This window comes from Sitophilus oryzae, unplaced genomic scaffold, assembly GCF_002938485.1.
Source record: "Sitophilus oryzae breed Bouriz unplaced genomic scaffold, Soryzae_2.0 scaffold_1899_pilon_pilon, whole genome shotgun sequence".
Classification (NCBI taxonomy): Eukaryota; Metazoa; Arthropoda; class Insecta; order Coleoptera; family Curculionidae; genus Sitophilus; species Sitophilus oryzae.
This window is the reverse complement of record NW_022146611.1, coordinates 309,945-336,158: the sequence shown is the minus strand read 5'-3', so window position 1 is coordinate 336,158 and position 26,214 is coordinate 309,945. Positions and strand designations below refer to the sequence as shown.

At 35.9% G+C, this 26,214-nt stretch overlaps 1 protein-coding gene across 1 annotated transcript in view; it reads left to right on the top strand.

Annotated features, from left to right (window-relative positions):
* Positions 1-26,214, top strand: part of LOC115883421 (orexin receptor type 1-like) — a 452,630-nt gene that overhangs the window by 151,618 nt on the left and 274,798 nt on the right. The window contains exon 2 of the mRNA XM_030901781.1: positions 21,473-21,620. Within this exon, the coding sequence (XP_030757641.1) occupies positions 21,473-21,620 (148 nt within the window). The remainder of the gene's footprint in view (positions 1-21,472; positions 21,621-26,214) is intronic.

The window sequence follows — 26,214 nt, the reverse complement described above, 5'->3', positions numbered from 1 at the left end:
TTTACCGTTTTCAAATAAATCCAAAGTAACCGTGTCATTTTACATTGAACATTTCCAAAAAATGATTTTTTGCTAAAATTTTGAGAACCACTAGATCTTTTCTGGATTTTCTTTCTTGTAAATTATTTAATCTATTGCCTATATTGCCATATTATCAACAAATTATGTTTTTAACTAAAAACGAAAAAAAATCCGAAATATTTTCAAAACACTCCAAATTTTCATTTTTTTTTGCGAAAAAAAACTCTTAATCGTGTTTCTGCGGTCAAAATATACTATTCCGAAAAATATCTGGACTTATTTAAGACTGATCCTGTATAAGCTTTACTAACACAGATTATTCACTGCCAGCTGGTCATTTTTGCTAGATTGTGATTACTCTTCACCTACCGCGCCTGTACTCGTACACATGCAATCAGTCAAGGCTCCAATCTGGATAGTTTTTATTAGAGGGAGCTTTAATGGAACTCAGAATCCCATTTGTTACATAATATGAGATAAGTGAATTTCCAGTTAAATATAGGCTGTCACCAACGGGAGGATACCTGACAATGGCTTTGTGTCTATTATTTTAGTTTACAGGCATATAATATATTCTGTAACTTTGTGGTTAGCGTCTGTCAAAATGTAGCCTGGGGTGGACTATACGCAGAAATCCATGATGTTAATGGTTCCATGTTAAATGATCATAAGTTGACTGAATGTCTAATGAATAGGCTATGCTTACTATCCTCATCTTTGTTTTCCACGTTAAACTATCTACAGGGTCTCGAGATCTTGTTCCTATCATGGTTCAGCATAATATCGAGGATTGCAGTAAAAACATCGTGATTGCCTCTGCTTACTTTCCGGGTGACGGGGAGGCACCGCCTCCGGAGGTACGGGAGCTCGTGCGATTCTGCAGCCAACGGCGACTACCTCTGCTATTGGGATGCGACTCCAATACACACAATGAGGTATGGGGAAGCATTAACACTAACACTAGAGGTGAGTGTTTACTTGAATTCCTCTTAGCATGCAATCTTGAAGTTCTCAATGTAGGGAACAGCCCCACGTTTGTGACAAAAACGCGGGCGGAAGTGTTAGATTTAACAATCGGGAGTGCTGGTGTAATCAGTTACGTAAAACAATGGAGGGTCTCAACGGAACCCTCCCTATCAGATCACAGAATTATCGAGTTCAAATTAGGAGGAATCACACCCCAAACAGAAACTCGAAGGAATCCAAGAAAAACAGACTGGGACATGTATAACACCAATCTCGTAGACAACCTAAACCGTATAGATGCAAGTAGGGCCAGAAACCATCTGCATCTAGAATGGTACGCAAGGGATGGGGTGCAAGGGGTATTGAAGCGATACATATAGCCTAGCTTACCCAAAAGTCAACCTCACCTTCACGTGGTGCACCCTGTTTACACAAACGAGGCTCTGACGTCCGAGTATAGGCGGTATAACCTTATACAACCCTCAGACCTACCATCTTCTGGGGAAAGGGTAATAAAATACACCTAGCCGGCCGAGAACGTAGCACAAGGGAACTATCGTCGCAGTCCTCACTGTGCCATAGCCATCCCGTGCTACAGTTGCAGCCAAAACTGTGCGGCAGCGTAACCGCCACAGTTAAACCTTTTCACGCAGCTTACACACAGCAATGATGGAACATTCGAGTGGGACAAAATTATCGTCCGGAGGTAAAATACCCCTCAATCGGATCTCCGGGAGGGGGTGCCTACTCGAGCGTATCATCGGAGAAACAAAAAACATCAATGTTTCACGTTCGCGGCGTGGAACGTCCGCACTCTACTGGACAAGATAAATTCAAATCGACCAGAGAGAAGAACAGCACTGGTCTCACAGGAACTCCACCGATTAAATATAGATATTGCCGCTCTAAGCGAAACACGCTTTGCAGATGAAGGTAGTCTCACTGAGGAGCATTACACCTTCTTTTGGAAAGGTCATCCCGCAACACACAGGAGAATTCATGGTGTAGGCATTGCGATCAAAAACGAAATCGCCACCAAGTTAACAGAAGTACCTATTGGTGTCTCCGAACGTCTTATGACCCTAAGGTACCCCATATCAGACAAAACTTACGTCAACAACATTAGTGCCTACGCTCCCACCCTTGACGCTAAAATTGAAGATAAGGATAAATTTTACCAAGCATTACAAAATGCCTTTCAACGAATTCCAAAGCACGAACGAATCATCTTGCTAGGTGACTTTAATGCCCGTGTAGGCAAACAACAGGAAATATGGCCTGACGTATTGGGAAAACAATGGAAAACGCAAATAGCAATGGTGAACGCTTATTAACAACATGCGCAGAGTATAATCTTTGCATCACCAATACGTGGTTCATGTTGATGAACAAGTTTAAAGATACCTGGAAACATCCTAGATCAGGCCACTGGCATCAATTGGACCACATAATCGTTCGAAGGATGCATCTAAAAGATGTTAGGCTCACAAAAGCTAGAATAGATGCCGAATGCGGCACTGACCACCGACTTTTAATTTCAAAAATGAAAATCCAGTTAAAACCCAAACATCCACGCTGTAAAAAGCAAAACAACATGACCAGATTGAACGTACGGGATCTAGAGAACAAGAATACCGCCGACGCCCTCCGGGAAGCCATCAAAGAATCACTTCCACCGATAACTTCAATCTCAATATTGGAAGCTGAACAAGACTGGACACAATTAAGGGATGCGATTCATAAAACCAGCGAAGCAGTACTGGGAAAGTCGAACAAAAAGAAACAACCAGACTGGTTTGACGAAAATCAACAGCATATACAGGCTTTTTTGGAACAAAAGCATAGAGCACATCAAGCCGTCACTGCAAATCCACTTAATCCAAGACTGGTAGATAACTTTAAAGCAGCCAACAACACCCTTCGAAGAGAACTGCGCCAAGTAAAGGATAACTGGTGGTCACAAAAAGCGAATCAGATTCAAGAGTACGCCACTCATCACGATTATCGTAAATTCTTCGAGGCTGTAAAAGAAGTATACGGTCCAACTAAGAAGGTAAGCTGCCCAATCATGGCTCAAAATGGCGAACTTCTAAAAGAGGAAGAACAAATCAGAAATCACTGGAAAGAACATTACAGCCATATCCTTAACCAAGAAAACAACCCCAATATGGAAGCACTAAACACAATACCTCAGTATAACAGCCTCGATGTATTAGACATCCCAATAACAGAACAAGAAATAAAGACCTCCATAAAACAGCAACAAATCAGCTGGCTGTGACGCGATTCCGGCGGAAATCTATAAGTGTGCAAGTAAAGAAATTATGGATCATCTTAAGGCTCTCTTTGATGTCGTATGGGAAAGCGGAGAGGTACCTCACGATTTTCGCAACGCGAATATAGTGAATATATTTAAGAACAAAGGAAGTGCATCAGACTGCGGAAATTACCGGGGAATTTCGCTATTGGCTATCGGCGGAAAAATTCTTGCAAAAATAATGTCAAACCGCCTGCACCCATATATAGAAAAAATCCTTCCAGAATCGCAAAGGGGTTTTCGTACCAACCGCGGCACCGTCGATTCCATATTTTCCATCCGTCAACTACAGGAAAAAGTAAAAGAGCAGGAGTCTAAACTTTATGTTGCATTCATCGATCTAACAAAAGCCTTCGACTCTGTGAACAGAGATGCGCTTTGGGCAATTATGGAAAAGTTCGGAGTACCCAACAAATTTCTTACAGTGTGTAAAAGCCTCCAAAACAACAAGTCAAGAGTGTCACATCATGGATCACTGAGAGACCCATTCCTAACAAATACAGGAGTTAGGCAGGGATGTGTCTTAGCGCCTCTCCTATTCAACATATTCATGGCAGCGCTCTCCATTATAGTGGACAGCAAACTGCAGGAGAGAGGATTGGGCATTAGATACTGATATGACGGCGGTCTGTTCAACATAAAAAGACTCAGGGCAAAAACACGTACAAAATTTATCACAGAACTTCAATACGCTGACGACTGCACTCTAGTTGCAAACACGGTACAACAATTACAAGAAATGTTGAACACATATACCTGGGCATACGAGGCTTTGAGCCTTAAGCTAAACATCGACAAAACTAAAATCATGTGCACTCACCCGGAAGATCACAACAATGCTATAAAAATCGGAGAAGAACTATTGGAATATGTGGCGGAATTCAATTACCTTGGCAGTTTGATTTCGGAAAAGGCCAATATTGACTCTGAAATTCAGCACAGGATTAGTAGCGCCTCAAGGGCATTCTGGAAATTAAAAGACAGGGTTTTCTACAATCATACTTGAGTACAAAAACAAAACTTGCAGTATACCGAGCAATTATAATCCCCACCATGATATATGGGAGCGAAACCTGGGTGCCTTACCGCCGACACATGAACGCATTGAACAAGTTGCAACAGAGACACCTTAGACAACTCTTAAGAGTCCGGTGGTTCCATCATGTCTCAAACGTATCGGTCCTTGAAAAATCTAACTGCGAGAGTATTGAAGTCATGGTCACAAAATCCCGCTTAAGATGGGCTGGTCACGTATGCAGAATGCAAGAAAACCGCATACCAAAATCTCTGCTTTACGGTGAGCTTGTGGACGGTAAGAGGAGGCCGGGTGGACAACTGAAAAGATACAAGGACATTTTCCACGAAAATTTAAAGGGAATTAACATGCAGAATGAGTGGGAAAAAGCAGCTCACAATAGAACTCAATGGAGAAGGGTTGTAAACTCAGTTAACAGCGGCAACCAAAAAGTAGAGAGGCAACAAAGCAATGAGATTTTTGAATGTCCGGAGTGCGGTAGGCAGATAACATCACGTATCGGGCTTTTCAGTCACAGAAAAGCTCATGAAAGAAAACGCCTTGCGTGATCATTTTCTTTATGTGTGTCGAATACTCGTCAGCGAGTAACGGCTGTATGTATGTATGTATGTACGCAAGGGAAGTCAGCGGTGCAATATTGGATGCATATGAATCTAGTTGCCCCGCAAGTAAAGGCATACAAAAAAGTAACAACAAGCCCTGGTGGAACAAGAAGTTGGCCAAACTTAGATCGGAGGTCCGACGACTCTTTAATAGAGCTAAATCCAGTGCCGAATGGCAGCTCTACAGCGAGAAATTAACTGAGTATAATGAGATAAGAAGAGCAAAGCGGTCTGACTTTAGATCCTTTTGCGAAAACATCACTTCTACTCCTGATGCAGCTAGATTACATAAAGCTATGGCCAAGAGTGGATCTATCCTCAACATGGCACTTAAGAAATCTGACGGAAGCTACACGGAGGGAGAGGAAGAGAGAGCAAATCTCCTACTTTATATACACTTTCCAGGTAGCATACCTATTGATACTCATGTAGCTCCCACTGAACCCCACAATCCTTGCAGGGAAGATTGGGAAGTGGCCAAGCTAGTAATAACAGAACAAAAACTGAAATGGGCGATCGACACCTTTCAGCCCTATAAAGCAGCAGGAGTAGATGGGACCTTTCCTGCCCTTCTAAAGGAAGGTCAGCAAATAGCTACTCACCATCTACTAAGCATTACAAGAAGCAGTCTAGCGATGGGATATATACCAACCACATGGAGAAGAGCAAAAGTAATCTTCATACCCAAAATAGACAAAACTGACTGGACAAATCCCAAGTCATTTAGGCCTATTAGTCTCACATCGTTCATACTAAAAACGCTGGAGAAAGTAGTTGACAACCAATTGGAGAAAATCATCTAAAGGTTAAACCACTGCATGATAGTCAGCATGCATATAGAACGGGCAGATCCACAGAAACTGCTCTGTACCAATTAACGGAGCTAATACAGACAAGTCTGGATAGCAAAGAAACAGCAATTTGTGCCTTCTTGGATATTGCGGGGGCGTTTGACAATATACCACATAAGGTGGTCAGGCGATCTCTAGAAACAAGAGGGGTGAACAGAACTATTATTCGCTGGTTTTGGGAAATGCTGTCAACACGAACAGCAGAGGCTCAGATGGGCACCAAAACTGTAGCTGTTAAAACAACGCAAGGAACTCCACAAGGTGGAGTAACCTCCCCTTTGCTGTGGAGCTTGGTAGTGGATGAACTACTAGACGAATTAACTCTAGCGGGAATACACTGCATTGGGTATGCAGATGACATAGTCATCATCGCTCGGGGGAAAAGGCACCCTGTGTAATATTATCCAAAGACGACTCCGTATCACTGAGAGATGGTGTAGGACTGTCGTGCTGAGTATCAACTCAGACAAAACCGCGATAGTGCCATTCACCAGAAAGCGAAGTCTGAAAAACTTGAAAAGAATTCAACTAGATGGAAAGGTAATACTGCCAACACAGGAAGTTAAATATCTGGGAATAACCCTGGACAGTAAACTCCTGTGGAACAGGCATATTAAGAACACTACCAGCAAAGCCATAAAGGCTCTCATGATATGCAGAAGACTGGCCGGAAATAGATGGGGCTGCTCCCCTAACACTTTGCGCTGGATGTATACCATGATAGTAAGACCCATGATTACTTATGGAGCAGTTGCCTGGTTCACAAAACTAGAGCAACGGACGGCAAGGCTAAACTTGTGCAAAGTCCAGAGACTAGCATGCGTTTGTATCACAGGAGCCATGAAAACCTGTCCAACAGCAGCAATGGAGGTCATTCTAGATCTAACACCACTGCACATTGTCATTGGTAGAGATGCCCATGCGACAATGATTAGAATGGTCACTAACGGAATTAGAACTGGGAGAATTGTCAGATCAGGGGCTTGGAACACCCTCAAAAAGGAAATACCACTCCTGAAACTCCCAGTGGACGATATGCCAAGAACGTACAACTTTGAGAAAATCTCAATGTAGTATTGAACAATAAAAATGATTGGAAGAGCGAAACGCTTGCCCAGCAGTTAAAAGACCATACCATAACTTGGTATACTGATGCTTCCAAAACCAATACGGGAACAGGGATCGGAGTGTTTGCGCCGAGAGCTAATTACTCCGAACCAATGGGCACTTACCCTAGTATCCTACAGGCAGAAATCTACGCTATCGAGAGATGCGTACAACTTATCTTAGATAGGAACTATCGGAAACAAGAAATAGCCATCTTATCTGATAGTCAAGCAGCGTTAAAGGCGATCAACTCAGTATCAATCGATTTGAAATTGGTCAAAGAATGCATAGAGAAGCTGAATAAATTAGGCAAAGAAAACAAAGTCCTCCTACACTGGGTGCCTGCTCACCAAGGGATAGAAGGCAATGAAAAAGCAAATAATCTAGCTAGGAAAGGAGCGAACACTCCACTAACTGGACCAGAACCGTTCTGCTTTCCAGTGGTAACGAACTCAAGGCGGAACTCAAGAACTTGGAAGATTCCATCCGCAACCTGGAATGGAAATCTTGCAATGGTCTAAGACACTCGAAGAAGTTTCTGAGGGCTTATGATCAAGAAAAATCACAGATCTTCCTGGGTCTGAGTAAGAACAATCTTCGGATTGTCACGGGGTTTTTAACAGGACACTGTCTCCTCAATGAACACCTCAGTAGATTGAAACTAAGAAGAAACGGCGAATGCAGATTCTGTGGGGAAGATGGGGAAACACCAGTACACCTCATCACTGAGTGCGCCGAGACGACAACCATTCGTGCCATGAATTTTGGTACGACTGATATTGGAGATGGAGAACTACCCTCTATAAAACCGTCCCAGATACTGGCTTTTGTCAAAGCCCTGGGACTGTATGATGAGTTATGATTCAAGAAAGGGGGACACAATGGATCTGTAAGGTCGAAGTGATTAACCCCCCTCCCACTCATTCTAAATTCTAAAATTCTAAATCTACAGGGTCCGGCAATAGTGTGTCGGGCATCTGTAGCTCCTAGAATAAAAAACTTGAGAATTTTGTTTAAGTGCAAACCTAAAGTATGTGCCAGGATGTATTTCAGGAAAATATTTTAACTTCTATAGGGTGGCTCAAAAACTGTGAGGTGTACCCTGGATGATTTTTTTAAATGAAACACCCTGTATATTATTGCATTTTTTGGCTTCCTTTCAGATCACTTTACATAACCCTAAGATATAAATAAATATATTTCGATAGTTTCTGAGATATTAAAAAATAAATCAAAAATATATATTTTTCAGCCCTTCTTAAAAAAATTATTAAAAATACAAGATCTGTTCTGAAATCAAAACTATATGAGGTATTTACTTTAGAAGGTCTGTTCTTACTTTGCTATAAATATGGTAATCGTAAATCATACAGGATGTTCAATATTCAACGCCAAACTTTCTAAAATATAAAATAATTTTTCTTTGTTTTTTTAAATGGAACACGCTGTATATTATTTTTTTATTAAATGGAGAGTTTAAAGATGAACATTTTTTGTATTTAGAGTATTTCAAAATTTTTAGCAGTTTCGCAGATACACGCAGTATTATTTCATATGGCGCTTTCAATGGTAAAATACGAGAGAAAAATCATTGGGTGGCTTTGATAAAAATTTACTGTAGAAAATGCCATATGAAATATAAAACCGCAAATATCTGCGAAACCGTTAAAAATTTTGAAATACTCTAAATACAAAATGTTCATTACAATTCTCCATCTATTGAAAAAATAATATACAGGGTGTTCCGTTTTAAAAAACGAAGAAAAAATTATTTTATATTTTAGAAAGTTTGGCGTAGAATTTGAACATCCTGTATAATTAAGATTTTCATATTTATAGCAAAGTAAATACAGAACCATCTAAAGTAAATGCTTAGTATAGTTTTGATTTCAGAACAGTTCTTCTGTATTTCTAATATTTTTTATAAGAAGGGCTGAAAAAATATATATTTTGATTTATTTTAATATCTCTGAAACTATCGAAATGTATTTATTCATATCTTAGGGTTATGTAAAGTGATCTGAAAGGAAGCCAAAAATGCAATAATATACAGGGTGTTCCATTTAAAAAAAATCATCCAGGTCCACTCACACTTTTTTGAGCCACCCTATAGAAGTTAAAATATTTTCCTGAAATACATCCTGGTACATACTTTAGATTTGCACTCAAACAAAATTGTCAAGTTTTTTATTCTAGGGGCTACAGATGCCCGACGCACTATTGCCGGACCCTGTATATAAAGTATAATCAGTATATAAAACATACTGATCTGTGTAATTTGTTCGCTCTTTTTTCTCTTTTAAACGAATTTTGGATAGGGGTGGGATTAGAGAAATATGATTTATACCTACTATACCACTTAAATTCTACCAGAAACTCAGTTAGCTGTCTTTTCAGCTTCAAGGGATTTTTAGGACTTCAGGGAAAAATTTATGCTATGCAATTTCAAAATAAAATCGTTCATTTGTAGCCTTCCTCGTAGATTTTATAAATATATTCTTTCATTTTGAGGTAAGCAAGATGCGACTACATAGAAACCTTAAATGTCAGTTATATTCAAGCACAGATAGTAAAAAATAATATACAAATAAAATAAAAAGGGTTAAATTATAAATTGTATTGTATAAAATATATATTTTTGAACACACTACTGTGTCGAATCCACAAACGGAAACTTTTTAAAGATATGAACCTACAAGAAAGATATAGAAATTATGTTGAATATACAGTATATCTCACCAGAAACTATTTTGATGGTTATACAGGGCGAGTCTTAAATAAGTGCAAACATTTTCAGGGCTAAAAGTCAGGATAAAAGCAACATGTTTTCTCTTTACTGTTTTTCAAATAAGTCCAAAATAACAGAGTTATTTTAGCAAAATACAAACACTAAATCACCACAATACACCAAAACACTTTTACTTTTGCACTGGACGCGCGTTTCGCTAACCATGTTAGCATCATCAGCAGATGGTTATAAACTTCAGTTATATTAAACCCTTTTAAAATTCAAAGTAAAAGTGTTTTGGTGTATTGTGGTGATTTAGTGTTTTTATTTTGCTGTGTAACACCAAAGGTTCCAACCCTCAACTGTAATAAGAGTTATTTTACTTTAAAAATTTTCAAAAAAAAGTTTTTTACTTAAATTTTGAGAACCACTGGATATTTAATCTACTACCTATGGTCAGAGTACGTAGATCACCGAGTAGCGACAGACACCGTCGGCTCTTTTGATGTGGTGGGACCAAATTTTCTTTCTCTCTCTTATCACGTGCTTGACAGATAAACAACGTATTTAACTGCTCAACTTATGAAGTGGTCCTATAAACGTGGTATACACTGCTCACCATTTGAAGTGGAATTAAATATTTATAATATTTAGAGATAAATGATATAATATGAATCTCATTGAAAAAGAAACCTTGTGGTTGCTATTTAAAATGCAAAAAAAGTTTTTTGTGCTTTTACCTAATATCGATTTTTATCTTTTTTTGTCAGTTTATTTTTTACCTATTTTACATAAAATAATTTGTATAAAACTTAGTAATAAAAAAAATGGAATTGATGCAAAAAAGAATTTAAAAAGTACAATATGATCGAAAAGAAAGGCGTCAGCGATGGCTATGAAATGACAAAAAGCTATCAAAATTCCTACGTAAAAATAAAACAAATCCAATCAAATTCAAAATAATTGACGAATTATTGCATATTTTCCTTGCTTTAATTATTAAAAGGCGGACTTTGACGACAAGTGTACTTGTACAAACATTTGTTATTGGCATGTACTTGCCATGTCGTGTGAGCGGTTTACTTCTGCAATTATTTGTAACTCGTTGTGCCACGTGAGCGCTAAGCTTATTACAAAAAAATGTTGTTTGCAAAGATAGTATACTTGCCAAGTACACGAGTATGAATCCGCCTTAAGGTTAATAACAATAACTACCGCTGTTCTGTGACTACCGTATGATCGAAAAAAAAACAGCGTCCAGTTGGCTGGGAAATGACAATTCCCGTATAAATTTACCTATAAAATGACAGCGATGTTCATTTCATAGCCATCGCTGACGCTGTTTTTTTTTTCGATCAAACCGTATTTTTAGTGAGTAATTAAATGTACTTACCGTTCATACTCTGACGGTAAAGTAAAAAGGGATTTACCATCACCAAATTTTGTTGAACAAGGCGAATAGAACCAAGAACAATATAGAACCAAGAACAATAGAACCAAGAACAATATATACAAGAAATACTTGACATTATAATATAGTTTTTAAATAATTATTACCAAACCACGAAATACTAAGATGAACACTTTTTAAAAACACAAACGCACAAGGATCACACGGGACACGTCGACTGACTAACTCACAAGGAGGTCCGACTAAAAATGAAGCGTACTTGACACTGGCAACAGAGTACCTAGATCCGTTGCCTGAGGCATACTTGAAATAAAGTATATAGAGATATTTGATAAATGGCAACAGTGGCAACGTCGCTTCTTCATATGACAGATAAACAACTTATTTCGCGTAGCCGCAAAGAAAATTGAAAACGGGACTGTCGCTACTCGGTGGTTTAAGTACTCTGCTATGGTGCCATATTATCAAGAAATTATGTTTTTTAACCAAAAACTAAAAAAACAAACCAAACCAAACTAAAAAAGAACTCCAATTTTTTTTTTCAAAAAATTCCAAATTTTCAGTTATTTGCGAAAAAAACCTCGTACTAATCGTGTTTCTGGGGTCGAAATATACTACCCCCGAAAGCATTTGTATTTATTTAAGAATCACCTTGTATAATAAACTTGTGTTTAACCTCTCAAAATGTTCTTCAAAGAGTTTTTCTTCTTTCAGTAGTTTCTACTTCTTTCATAAAATTTGTATCTTCTTCTTGAGGTGCCTCTTCTCAGCGAAGACTGGCGATAACCACAGCGAATTCTTTTCGCCTTTCTGCTGTTGTGACGAGTGTTTGGATATTCATTCCTTTTTTCGTCCAATCCCTTATGTTCTCATCCACAATATCTGTCTTCTCCCTGGACCTCGTTTCCATTCAGTTTTACCTTTTATAAATAAAATGTAATAAGGTGTAAAATTTGTGGTAACATTTATTTATCGTTTGGTATTTACTCAGTTGATCAGGAGATATTGAGAAAATATTCTTTTTGGTACTTATGAGTATACAGTTTATTGTGTTTTTAGTATAGTAAAATAAAATATTTTTATTACAGATTGTTGGGATACTGTGTCCATTTTGACACTGACCTTCATATCGACAGATGATACGCTATTAAAATACATATAAAGTTATATGTTTGAATGAATAAAAAACATAAAACAATTGTCAATCTAATTATACGCGCCACTGAACTGTATAATTTGTCCTCCTTTCTATTTCGAATGAATTTTGAATAAGAAAATATGATTTATACCACTTACGAACTATGAGAGTAGAAATGCAGTTAGATGTCTTTTCAACTTCAAGGGACTAAAATTTATGCTATGCAATTTCAAAAGAAAATCGTTCGTGTGCAGTCTTCCGCATAGATTTTATAAACATATTCGTTCGTTCTGAGATAAGCAAGATGCGACGACATAGAAACCTTAAATGCCAGTTATATTCCAGCAGACACAGTAAAAAATAATATACAGTATCTTGAAAAAGGGTTTGGTATTTCGCCACTGAAATTTTAATCTAAAAATACCTACTAGATATATTTGGATGCTTAAAAACAATAAAGCAATGGTCAAACATATTACGCGCGCCACATCATGTATCGATCACTGAATAATTTGTTCGCCTTCTTTCTATTTCGAATGAATTTTGGATAGGAAAATATGATTTATATCAGTTACATTTTACCAGAATAGAAACGCAGTTAGCTGTCTTTTTAACTTCAAGGGACTAAAATTTATGCTATGCAATTTCAGAAAGAAATCGTTCGTCTGCAGTCTTTCGCGTAGATTTTATAAATATATTCGTTCGTTCTGAAATAAGCCAGATGCGACGACATAGAAACCTGAAATGTCACTTATATTCAAGCACAGATAGTAAAAAAATAACATAGGTACATCTTGAAAAAGGATTACATATTTTGCCACTGAAAGAGCAATCTAAAACATACTTTTTTATACACACTACTGCGTAGATTCCACAAACAGAAACTTTTTAAAGGTACGAACCCACAACAAAGGTATAGAAATTATTTTTAATATACAGTATGTCTCACCAGAAACTATTTCGATTGTTATATTGTAATAAACTTGTGTTTAACTTCTTACAATGATCTTTAAAGTGTTTTCCTTCTTTCAATAGTTGACTAAATAATAAAATTTGTATGGTAACTTGTATGGTAACTGTAAATTGAGAAAATATTCTTTTTAGTACATAAGTATAAAGTTTATTGTGTTTTAGTATAGTAAAATAAAATATTTTTATTGCAGATTGTATCGGTTACTGTGTCCATTTTGACACTGACCTTCATATCGATCGACAGACGATATTAAAATACCCACAAACTAGGCATATTTGAGTGATTATAAAAACATAAAATAATTGTCAATCCAATTATGCTGGCCAATGATCTGTATAATTTATCTTCCTTCTTTCTATTTCGAACGAATTTTGAATAAGAAAATATGATTTATACCACTTACGATCTATCAAAGTAGAAATGCAGTTAGATGTCTTTTCAACATCAAGGGACTAAACTTTATGCTATGCAATTTCAAAAGTAAAATCGTTCGTGTGCAGTCTTTCGCCTAGATTTTATGAACACATTCGTTCGTTCTAAGATAAGCAAGATGCGACGACATAGAAACCTTAAATGTTAAAAAAGGGTTGGGTGGTTTAGTTCAGTAATTGGGGATCCAAAAAGGGGCCTGCTTGGAAAAAAGTCCGGAAGTTTTGAAACTTTGCAGGTTTATAGGTTTTGGGGTTCCTAACTAAAATCCAGAAAATGCACATTTCCAGACATGTCGCCGGCGTGCCATCTTGCCAAGATGGAGCCCAAAATAGGTGTTTTGTGAATATCTCGAAAACTATGCGTTTTTCGCGAAAATTTGAGGAGAGCAAAATTAAAGAGAATAAAATTTCCTATAAAAACGGTTTTATGAGAATTTTCGCTAAAGTCAACTGTTTAGGCACAAAATCCCTTTAAATTTTACAATTTTGCGTAAAATATAATATATTATGTATAGTCGATTTTCCGAAATTAAATGTCGATTAGGGTTCACTAAAATTTTGTCATGAAACAGTGACGTATCATTAATTCGCTCATTAATTTATGAATAATTAATTGTCGTGCTGGTTGCGAACATTCATTGCGAACTTTACCACCAGGTTCAGTATTGGTCTGGTTGTACCAAAGATGCCGAAGAATGGGGTTGGAAGAAAACAAAAACAATGTTCAAAGTCACAATGTTGAAAGATCCAGCTCCAAAATCCCTATTGGCATTTTTATCCTGTAAATGTAAAACCAACAACTATGGTAAAGCCTGCGGATGCAGAAAAGCAGGATTAAAATGTTCAATGATTTGTGCATACTGCAATGGGAAATCCCGTGACAACGTCACTGAAGTGTCACTCGACGAATCCGATGAAGAGGAGTTGGACTTGCCTGTAGATATCCCTCTGGCGGCTGAAGATGAAGAGTTGGACGAATTGAGAGACCAGCCTGATGAGCCCAGCACAGCAGACACGATCGACTTTGACATCAATGAGCCAGATCCGTCAGGCTTGTGCAGATAAGTTAAAGTTTTTAATTTATCTAGTGGAGTAGGCCTCCGGGGAGACCACGTTAAAATAAACGCGCCATATACTTTACCTCTTGGGTGGTGTGGAAACAAGTACACATTTTCAATAATTAAAATTAATTATTCATAAATTAATGAGCGAATTAATGATACACCACTGTTTTATGACAAAATTGAAGAACTAAACTAAAACTAGTTTTAGTGAACCCTAATCGACATTTGATTTCGGAAAATCGACTATACATAATATATTATATTTTACGCAAAATTGTAAAATATTCAGAGATTTTGTGCCTAAACGGTTGACTTTAGCGAAAATTATCATAAAACCTTTTTTATAGGAAATTTTATTCTCTTTAATTTTGTTCTCCTCAAATTTTCGCGAAAAACGCATAGTTTTCGAGATATTCACAAAATACCGATTTTGGGCGCCATCTTGGTAAGATGGCGGCGCCGGCGGCAAGTCTGGAGATGTGCATTTTATGGATTTTAGTTAGGGACCCCAAAACCTATAAACCTGCAAAGTTGCAAAACTTCCGGACTTCTTTCCAAGCAAAAATCCCCAATGACTGAACTAGTTCGACACTGAAAGAGTAATCTAAAAACTAGGCATGTTTGGATGATTAAAAAACATAAAACAATTGTCAATACAATTACGCGCGCCATATCATGTACCGATCACTGAATAATTTGTTCTCCTTCTTTCTATTTCGAATGAATTTTGGATAGGAAAATATGATTTATATCAGTTACGTTTTACCAGAATAGAAACGCAGTTAGCTGTCTTTTTAACTTCAAGGGACTAAAATTTATGCTATGCAATTTCAGAAAGAAATCGTTCGTCTGCAGTCTTCCGCGTAGATTTTATAAATATATTCGTTCGTTCTGAAATAAGCCAGATGCGACGACATAGAAACCTGAAATGTCACTTATATTCAAGCACAGATAGTAAAAAAATAACATAGGTACATCTTGAAAAAGGATTACATATTTTGCCACTGAAAGAGCAATCTAAAACATACTTTTTTATACACACTACTGCGTAGAATCCACAAACAGAAACTTTTTAAAGGTACGAATCCACAACAAAGGTATATAAATTATTTTTAATATACAGTATGTCTCACCAGAAACTATTTCCATTGTTATATTCTAATAAACTTGTGTTTAACTTCTTACAATGATCTTTAAAGTGTTTTCCTACTTTCAAAAGTTGACTAAATAATAAAATTTGTATGGTAACATTTATTAATCATTTGGTTTTTACTCAGGTTATCAGGAAATATTGAGAAAATATTCTTTTTAGTACATAAGTATAAAGTTTATTGTGTTTTAGTATAGTAAAATAAAATATTTTTATTGCAGATTGTATCGGTTACTGTGTCCATTTTGACACTGACCTTCATATCGATCGACAGACGATATTAAAATACCCACAAACTAGGCATATTTGAATGATTATAAAAACATAAAATAATTGTCAATCCAATTATGCTCGCCAATGATCTGTATAATTTATCTTCCTTCTTTCTATTTCGGACGAATTTTGAATAAGAAAATATGATTTATACCACTTACGATCTATCAAAGTAGAAATGCAGTTAGATGTCTTTTCAACATCAAGGGACTAAACTTTATGCTATGCAATTTCAAAAGTAAAATCGTTCGTGTGCAGTCTTTCGCCTAGATTTTATGAACACATTCGTTCGTTCTAAGATAAGCAAGATGCGACGACATAGAAACCTTAAATGTTAAAAAAGGGTTGGGTGGTTTAGTTCAGTCATTGGGGATCCAAAAAGGGGCCTGCTTGGAAAAAAGTCCGGAAGTTTTGAAACTTTGCAGGTTTATAGGTTTTGGGGTCCCTAACCTTTTTTATAGGAAATTTTATTCTCTTTAATTTTGTTCTCCTCAAATTTTCGCGAAAAACGCATAGTTTTCGAGATATTCACAAAATACCGATTATGGGCGCCATCTTGGTAAGATGACGGCGCCGGCGGCAAGTCTGGAAATGTGCATTTTATGGATTTTAGTTAGGGACCCCAAAACCTATAAACCTGCAAAGTTGCAAAACTTCCGGCCTTTTTTCCAAGCAAAAATTCCCAATGACTGAACTAGTTCGACACTGAAAGAGTAATCTAAAAACTAGGCATGTTTGGATGATTAAAAAACATAAAACAGTTGTCAATACAATTACGGGCGCCACATCGTGTACCGATCACTGAATAATTTGCTCGCCTTCTTTCTGTTTCGAATGAATTTTGGATAGGAAAATATGATTTATATCAGTTACGTTTTACCAGAGTAGAATCGCAGTTAGCTGTCTTTTTAACTTCAAGGGACTAAAATTTATGCTATGCAATTTCAGAAGGAAATAGTTCGTCTGCAGTCTTCGACGTAGAAACCTTAAATGTTAAGTAGATCCAAGCACACACAGTAAAAAATAAGATAAGTATCTTGAAAAAAGGTTGGATATTTCGTCACTGAAATGGCAATCTATTGAGAAAATATTCTTTTTTAGGGTTCCATACCACAAAAGATAAAAAACGGAACCCTTTTAGGATCACTTTGTTTTCTGTCCGTCTGTCTGTCAAGACCCTTTATTTCTTCAGATCCTCAGATTTCTTCAGATCCAAGCACACACAGTAAAAAATAATATAAGTATCTTGAAAAAAGGTTGGATATTTCGTCACTGAAATGGCAATCTATTGAGAAAATATTCTTTTTTAGGGTTCCATACCACAAAAGATAAAAAACGGAACCCTTTTAGGATCACTTTGTTTTCTGTCCGTCTGTCTGTCAAGACCCTTTATTTCTTGAACACGTGGAGATATTGAATTGAAATTAAAACCATTTCCTCAGGTCTACAGACTGTTAAAGCTGTGAAAAATTCGAATTTCTAAGTTAACGTAAAAAAGAGACGGCCGTTTATGCCGCAAAAAAATGACACTCACAATCTCAACACTCTCAAGGGAATCGAAATTTATGGGGCATTTTCCGTTGGCGTACTCGTCGAGCTGTGAAATTTGGCAAATAATACCGTCTTATACAACAAGTATGGGAAAATCTGAAAAATATACATTTGTAATTAAATCATAAAAAATATACAGTTTGCCCCGGATTGTCTTTACAAGAGGAAAAACTGTTTTATTATTGACATTTTGAGAAAAATGCATTCTTTATCAAAAAAATTATAAAAGTTTTTTAGGTTGATTTAATGGGTAATCCCGTTTAATAGTTTTCCAAATTTTCATACCGTTTTAGAGAAAATTAAAAAAAAACATGGAAATATAATTTAATTTTTTCAAAAGTCCTCAAAATCAAAACGCGTTTCGATGGTAATATAATTTAGTTTTTATTTTTGATAGATTGTTATTGATAAAATTTTAATTAATGTCATACATTTTGCTGTTTTAAAATGTTACAGAAGCACAAAATTTATTTAGTACAATGCTACGGAAATGGTGATAATAGTTATCGGAAACTTTAACAAGAGCAATAAACGTTAATTAAAATTAATAGTACCCAACTATTAGAGAATGAAATCGAAATTATATTGCCATAGAAGCGCCTTTTTGAATTTTATGACTTTTAGGAAGAAATTCAACCAATATTTATGTTTTGTTTATTTTCTCTAAAACGGTATGGAAATTTAAAAAACATAAACGGAATAAACCATTTTAGAACGAGAAATATTTTATAAAGAATGTATTTTTTTTAAAATGACAACAATAAAAAAGTTTCCTCTTGTAAAGACAATCCGGGAACACACTGTAGTATTTATTCAAAGTCTATTTATAATATGTACGTATAGTTCATATCAAATAAACTTTTAGTCACGTGATTAAGCTTGGCCGGCATAGTGTTGCCCACTTTTACATATTTTCGTTTAATCAAAATATTTTAGGAAACAAAAATAAATTAATTATAAATATTATAAATATATAAACAGTTATTACATACATTAACAAATCTCACCTTTTTAACAGCACTAGGGACATGAAGAGCCATTACTACCGTTTTTCCGTTCATAATATTCTAAGAAAGTTGCGATGTGTTTTTATGGCTATTAAGCTATCTTGTACACTTCGCACTAAAAGAAGTTCTAAAAAGAACAATGTTCGACTGCAAATTCTGCTAGTAAAATATTTTAAGCTTAAAGTCATCATCATCATTTAGATTATTCCGTCCACTGCTAAACACAAGTCTCCCTTAACTCTAGCCATTTCTTTCTATTTTGTGCCACTTGAATCCAGTTTCCAGCCACTCTCTTAATATCATCTGTCCATCGACTAGGAGGTCGTCTCCTGCTTCTATAGGCCTCGTGTCTTGGTCTCTATTCCACAAGTAGATCACCTTGGTCACCATTATACAGGGTGCTACAAATTCGAGGTACGAGCATTGGTATCTCGGTAACCGTAATAGATACGAACATAGTTAAATTGGGGCAAGTTGCGCTTTGGGACGTTCACCAAGATGCCATCAAAAAAGTTTTAAAAATTTCAAAGATTGCTGAGCTTTTTGGAAAAAACGGATTTTTTTGAAAATTAATTTTATTTTTTCATGTCGTTACTTTTATGAAAATCAAAAAACTAATTACACATTCTCATAGCCACTTTATTAGGGCTATCTGGTAGTATTTTTAGATTTTCAAATTAGCTGATAATTTGTGAGATACAGAAGCCAACTTAATTTTTTTAAATACGGACCTGCATTTTTTATTTCCGGTTTTGAAAGATCTCGGTCTCCTGAGTACAATGATATGCCAGATTTTATACTCTTTTTTGTTTTGGGTACCTTAACAACAACAAACTATTTAATTATTATGTAAAATAATTTCAAGTCCGACTCTGGTTTTTTAAATTATTTAATCGGATTATATTCATCGCAACAATATTGATCAGCGCTAATTAACATTCAATAAGGAAAATCGAGCCAATTACCATAAATTATATCCAGGTCAGCAATTTAAAGATATTATTTTTAATTCTTTTTATTGTGAATAATAATATGCGTAATATTCATCGTAGTTATTATAAATAAATCAACTTCTAAAGACTAGTTTCTAATGTTCTACATGTTTGAAAGGGTTACCACCCTTCCTACTGCACAAATTTATTTTTTGTTCAATTTTATTTATAGCTCTTTGAAGTTTCTTCTTATACTTCCGAAAGCATTTTGTACTCTTTATTGTAAATATTGAGATTTATTGGTTTCACTTTTACAAATGACGTGAAGTAATGTATTCATTTTGTATATTATTTTTTATTATTTTATCTACAACCGTTTAGTTATAACGTTTTTACAACACTATTTTTTTAGTATTTCAGTTACGTTATGAGATTCATAACACAACTAGCGGTGTTATGAATCTATAACACAACTAGTTGCTATAATAATGAGAAACATCTACGAACATCTAAATATATTAACTTTTCCGGCAATAATGATTCCGTGGCACATACTGCGGCAAGTTCTACATCTGAAGGGAGACTGCCGGAATCGCTCATCGTAATTTTTAAAATGATTTTTCTGGGAAAAAAGTGCTCGCGTTTACTTGACAGGACAAACTGACGTTTCAGCATAAATGTGACAAATGTCATAGTTAAAGATGTCAGGTCTTAGGTGTTAAATCGCCCACCTTGGGCGACTAATAAACGAAAATTAAAACAGCATTTTCTTATTTTTCGGTTGTAGATAAAACGTTGTACATGACACGTGCGTTTAAACATGATTACAACACTCGTGTGATTAGAACGACTCGGTCTACGACCTCGTCGTTCTAATCGTTCACGCTCGTTGTTGTAATCATGTTCATAAACACACTTGTACTGTAAATAACTATTATTGCATTTGATTTTCCGTATTCAGTGTTTTATCCCACGTCATTGTTAAGTTTGAAAGGTTATCAATATTGTAACGATGAATAGATTAAATATTTAAAAAAAACAGAGCCGGACTTGAAATTAGTTTAAATAACTTCTGTTCAAATATCCGAGACAAAAAAAATATATTAAGTGTGGCATATAATTGTACTCAGGAAACCGAGTTCTTTCAAAATCTGAAATAAAAAATGTAGGTCCGTATTTAAAAAAATTAAGTTGGTCTCTGTATCTCACAAATTATCAGCTAATTTGAAAATTTAAAAATACTATCAGATAGCCCTAATAAAGTAGCTATGAAAATGTGCAATTAGTTTTTTATTTTCTAAAAGTAACGACAGGAAAAAATAAAATTAATTTTCAAAAAAATCCGTTTTTTCCAAAAAACTCAGCAATCGTTGAAATTTTTAAAACTTTTTTGATGGCATCTTTGTGAACATCCCAAAGCGCCACTTTGCCTCAATTTAACCATGTTCGTATCTCTTACGGTTTCCGAGATACCAATGCTCGTACCTCGAATTTGTACCACCCTGTATATGCTTAAAGTATCAGAACACAATTCATTTAAACCATAAACTCGTAATACAAAAATTAAAGTGTCAAAACGAATGACAGGAAATAAATAAATGTGGCAACTTGACATTTTTTATAGCAGGGCAAACCACCTCTGAAACCTCAGCGGGAAATTTAAATCCCAGTTAGATAGCCCTGCGCCGAATATGTCTATGGTTAGCAACAATGAATTTAAAAATCGTGCCCTCGATTATGTAACTAAAAGTTTAATTGGTATCGAATATACAAATTTGTACGGAACCCTCGGTGAGCGACTCCGACTCGCACTTGTCCAGTTTTTGTGTTCATGTGTATAAAGTTTATTGTGTTTTATAGTAGAGTAGAATAAATTTAGTATTTTTTATTTAAAAAAGTATTTTTTTATTACAGAATGTATCGGTAACTGTGTCTATTTTGACATTGACCTTCATATCGATCGACAGGTGGTACGCAATATGCTTCCCTTTGAAATTCAAATCGACGACTGGCAGGGCTAAAACAGCCATCTGTGTCATATGGATCACTACCCTCGCTTGCGGTAAGTACATTTTGTAATATTTTTTTATATATCTTTCGTCAATACGTATTAAATATTCACTCTACTGGATGTTTTTCAAAAGTGGCTCCCCTCTACAACTTTTTTGTTCTTTCAGATAAAAAAAGAAATTTGACATTTAACCGAGTATATGACATACTTAAATGGTGATAGATCGATGTATTCAGCTAATTTCGGTCACTTTCTGTTTTACCGAAAATGACTAACACTTTTGATTTTTAAATGGTGGATACTAGTCTAAGAGCTAGCAACGTTTTCGAGAAAGTATTTTAAGACGTCTGGCTCTTTGATATATCTTTTACTATGCACTCTGGAACAGCATGCGGTCCGTCTGGCTGCCGATACCCGTTCCGTTCACTACTACGCATCGGGAGAAGTTCCTATATATTTTTTTTAATTTAGTCTTGTAAATTCTATTATTGAATATAAATCGAACATGTAGCATTGCGTAGAGTTTCCGACTACGAACCAAGGATATAGAGTTCGAATCCGGGTCAGGGCAAGGCCTTTTTTATTTTATTTTCGTTTATATTCTGATAGTAAAGTATTATATAATTCTGGTGGTTAAAAAAAACAAATATTTAATACTTTACATAATACACATATTTAATACTAATAATAATAATAATAATAGCTCCCGTATATAGCGTTTAACGCCTTGGGAGTAGCAAGGTACTGTAGGGTTTTTTAAAACAACTACCACTGCGAACGGCAGCTTTTCATCGGAGAGCAGTCGTGGATAAGGTATTTCACTAGAGAGAAAATTAATCAATAATAATAAACAAAAGATATCTAGATATTGGGCGCCAGGCATGTACAGAGAAAGAAAACACAATTGTATAATACTTAAAACTAATGACTATATTTATTCGTGACGAATTCTGATGGTGAATAGCATTGTACAATTTTAATAATTATTATAGTGGTTACCTGTTGAATAAAACTATATATGTAAATAATATTAAATACGTTCTATGTAAAGACTATAAGGAAAATACAATGCGTGTAACATTAGAGAAAATATAAGAAAAGTAGCATTACTTTATTTAAATTGTTAAATTTATACGGTGTTCAATCAGATGTGTTGCAACCTGTAGATTCTAGAATCTATCTCGTCATTCATCTATTAGTATAGCGTAATAATGATGTCTATAGAAAGTAATACCATTACAATGCGTGATATTATGAAATCTAAAATCTAAATCACACTTTTACTACTGCATTGACATAAATATTCTTAATAATCTAACCACTAAATATAGTCTGTACGCTATAGTTTAAATGTACGTTACTGTTTAAGACTGAAAACATTTTAGGTGTTAAATGCAATACTAGAACTTAAAATTACACTTAGCTGTTCTTTAATGTAACCCTGCTTCAACCAGTAGCAGCGCGAGGAGGTCTTGCATCTCTGCACTGTCTGTCGGCGATCCAGGCTTAGAAATGGGGGTGAAGCAGCACGGGGCTCAAGCCACACCCACGCTGGGGCACTCTATGTGAAGACAAATCAATCCTACTGGGGACACTTGTCCATGGGACATCCGTCCATAAGATAGTGGCACAAGAGAACACTACTAGGACCTTGAAAAATAGTCCACACCTTGGACACTTGTCCGTAAGACAATGTCCGTCCGTAAGACCCTAAGAACACGAAACTCTTGTTTAAAATCAAACACCGTCTAATAAACAAAATGAACCTACCTCAAAATACTTCCGAGGGCTCAAGAAATAATAAACAATCTGTCCTTTCTTCCAAATGACATTCCGGAGGACAAAAGCAAAGGGACGCCAACGTGCCAGCCAAATACAAATACAAGTTGGGACATCCGTAACTTTACCCTAAAAATATTCAATAATAATATCGAATCTAAAAGGATAATATCTCATCTTTACCTGTTGCTTCGAAATAGCAGCTGATTCAGATTATACAGCAAGATTTAAATAATCACCATTTCTAAAAGCTGGGATAAAGCAGAGCGTCAAAACAAAGTGAGGTTAAGCCCGGAGAGTTGACAGAAGCGATGTTGACAGCGCGCGCCTCGACAGAATAGTAACAGGGTTGTGTCGAACGATAACAGGGTTGGCGACTAGGGAACGTAAAAATTACGCGTCAAATAAACTATCCGGCCTGAACGATAAGGAATCCGGTGATGATAGGCCAGACATCATATATTATATATAAAAAAGACATGTAACGAACTAAAAACGTTACACTGCCCTCCTCCGAAAAGAAAAGAAATGGACCTGTAAGGTACACTTTCTTTTTCACAAATCTGGAGATGGTAAAAAAAAATCAAAAGAAAACTACATCGTAAATTTCAGAATAGACGAAACCCATTTGAAAATTGATCAGGTTCTCAAAAAGGAAGCGGTAAACCAAAATAAAAACGAAAAGTACCAGTAAAGAATATATGATGCAGGAGATCATAAAAACTAAAGGTGTAAAATTACTAAAGTTGCTGGTCACTGGACACGCCGTAAAGTACAGAGATACTCGAGCCATTGTTCTGCTAAAATCAAATAATACGGAGGTACATACAAACATAGCAGTATACAAATACTGCTATAGTTAGGTGTTATAAAACGATATAGGTGTAAATTATCGATAACTCAGGCTAGACAAGTGACTCCAAAATACGCTATGTTCTAAAACAACGCGACTCAACAATAATTAAAGAGAACGTCGATCCATTCATGGTATCGATACGTCTCGGTTTATAACCTTGGTGATAGTTTCTGAAACCAACATTCTAGTTCATGTCAGATCAACTACGCCAGAGAAGGAACACTACAATACTAGAGCAGATAGAGGTATATAACGGCCGGTACCCTAAAACAAAAAAAAAACCAAACAAATTTACTGTACCAGTACAAACCCTCTCTCAGACGGAATGAACAATATTAACAACGCCAGACAAGGCATTATATGGAACTAGAGCAGTTAAAGGTTGACGACGGTCGGTACTACAAGACCAAGACAACCAGACAAATATACTGTTCCAGTTCAAACCTTCTCTCAAACGGAATGTATCATACTAACAACGTCAGACAAGGAATTACAGACTAGAGCAACAGAGGCTGAAGAAGGCTAACCGAGCCTAAACACCTCAACAAAATTTGCACTAGCTCAACCCTTCTCTCCAACGCAGTGACTGGAACCAACAACAACAAAAACCAGAGATAATCACCAAGAGACAGAACTGTAAAGAAAGATAAAAATGAAATGAATATGAAAAAATACCCTACATCTGTCAGCATGAGGGGATGCACTGTAGTGTACATCAAATAAAATGGGATAAATAGAGCATATCTATAACGATACTCCAAAATGACTCTACATAAAAAAATACAACTAAAAACCTTCTGAGCCTTAGCTCAGAGAGAAAAAAAACAAAATACGCATCGCCTAGGGTAGTAGACGGAAGGTCAACGCCCTGTCAAGCAAATGCGACGGAACCCTAACAGGTATCTCGAATCAAAATCAAAATAATAATCAAATCAATTTAATAAAATGAATAAATATAAGTTTTACTTACCGAAGTAAAACCTATTAAATAGGTATTACGATAAAGTAATACTATACAGGTAATACCACATACGTAATACTATTCACGTAGTACCACATACGTAACATCACCCATACAACACCACACACGCAATACCATATACGTAGTATGTGGATAAGGTGTTCGGAAATAATTTCCGACACTCTCGATGTTTTGAGACTTACCACATACTACGGTGGCATTTGACGGGCTCTTACCGTCACGAGGAACCCGTACATGGCTATTCTTTACTGTTGAGTATGCAACTAACCAGTAGCACACTCAACTCGCCCACCATGTAGAGCGGATACACGTGCCCCAAGGCCACAAACCATGATCATAGGCTAGATAATAGCCATAGATCGAAACAAAATAAAAAAACGAATGACAATATGACAATCAAACAAACTCAAAGACTTACAGAAAACTGTAAAGTCAAAAATCACAAAAATGTCAAACGCGACACTGCTCAAAGCCAGACTCAAAAAAATCACAATTGCTAAACGCAAGTAAACTGTAGGGCTAAATAAAACTAACGAGCTAAACCAAACTATACATAAGGGACTAAAATGATGAAATCGTCTCCATGATAACTCATCGGGCAAAACCAAACTAACAACTATCTCACTGACAGTTATTCTAAACCAAAAAAGTGGTGTAATTGCTCGCGAAACAATACACCTGGACTAAAAACCAGAAAAAGCTAACAAAACAGAGCAATCATCATCTCGCTATGCACGCCGCTAAAAAACTCAATGCATCTGCACATTCCATACAGACACTGCCAAAATTCACTAAAAAAAACTAAAAATGATATAGATGTCACCAAGACAAAAATATCTCACAATACAAAAAGATCTAAACCTGACACAAGTGTCATCAAAAAAAATCTCTCCAAATAAACAGAGAAAACTAGAACTCCAACTGAACTCAAACTATTGACGCGTTTTGACACAGATATAGTTCTTCGGAAACATTGCATTGGCTATCAGATCTAGTAAAAACTATTAAAACCAGGCAACAGAATCCGA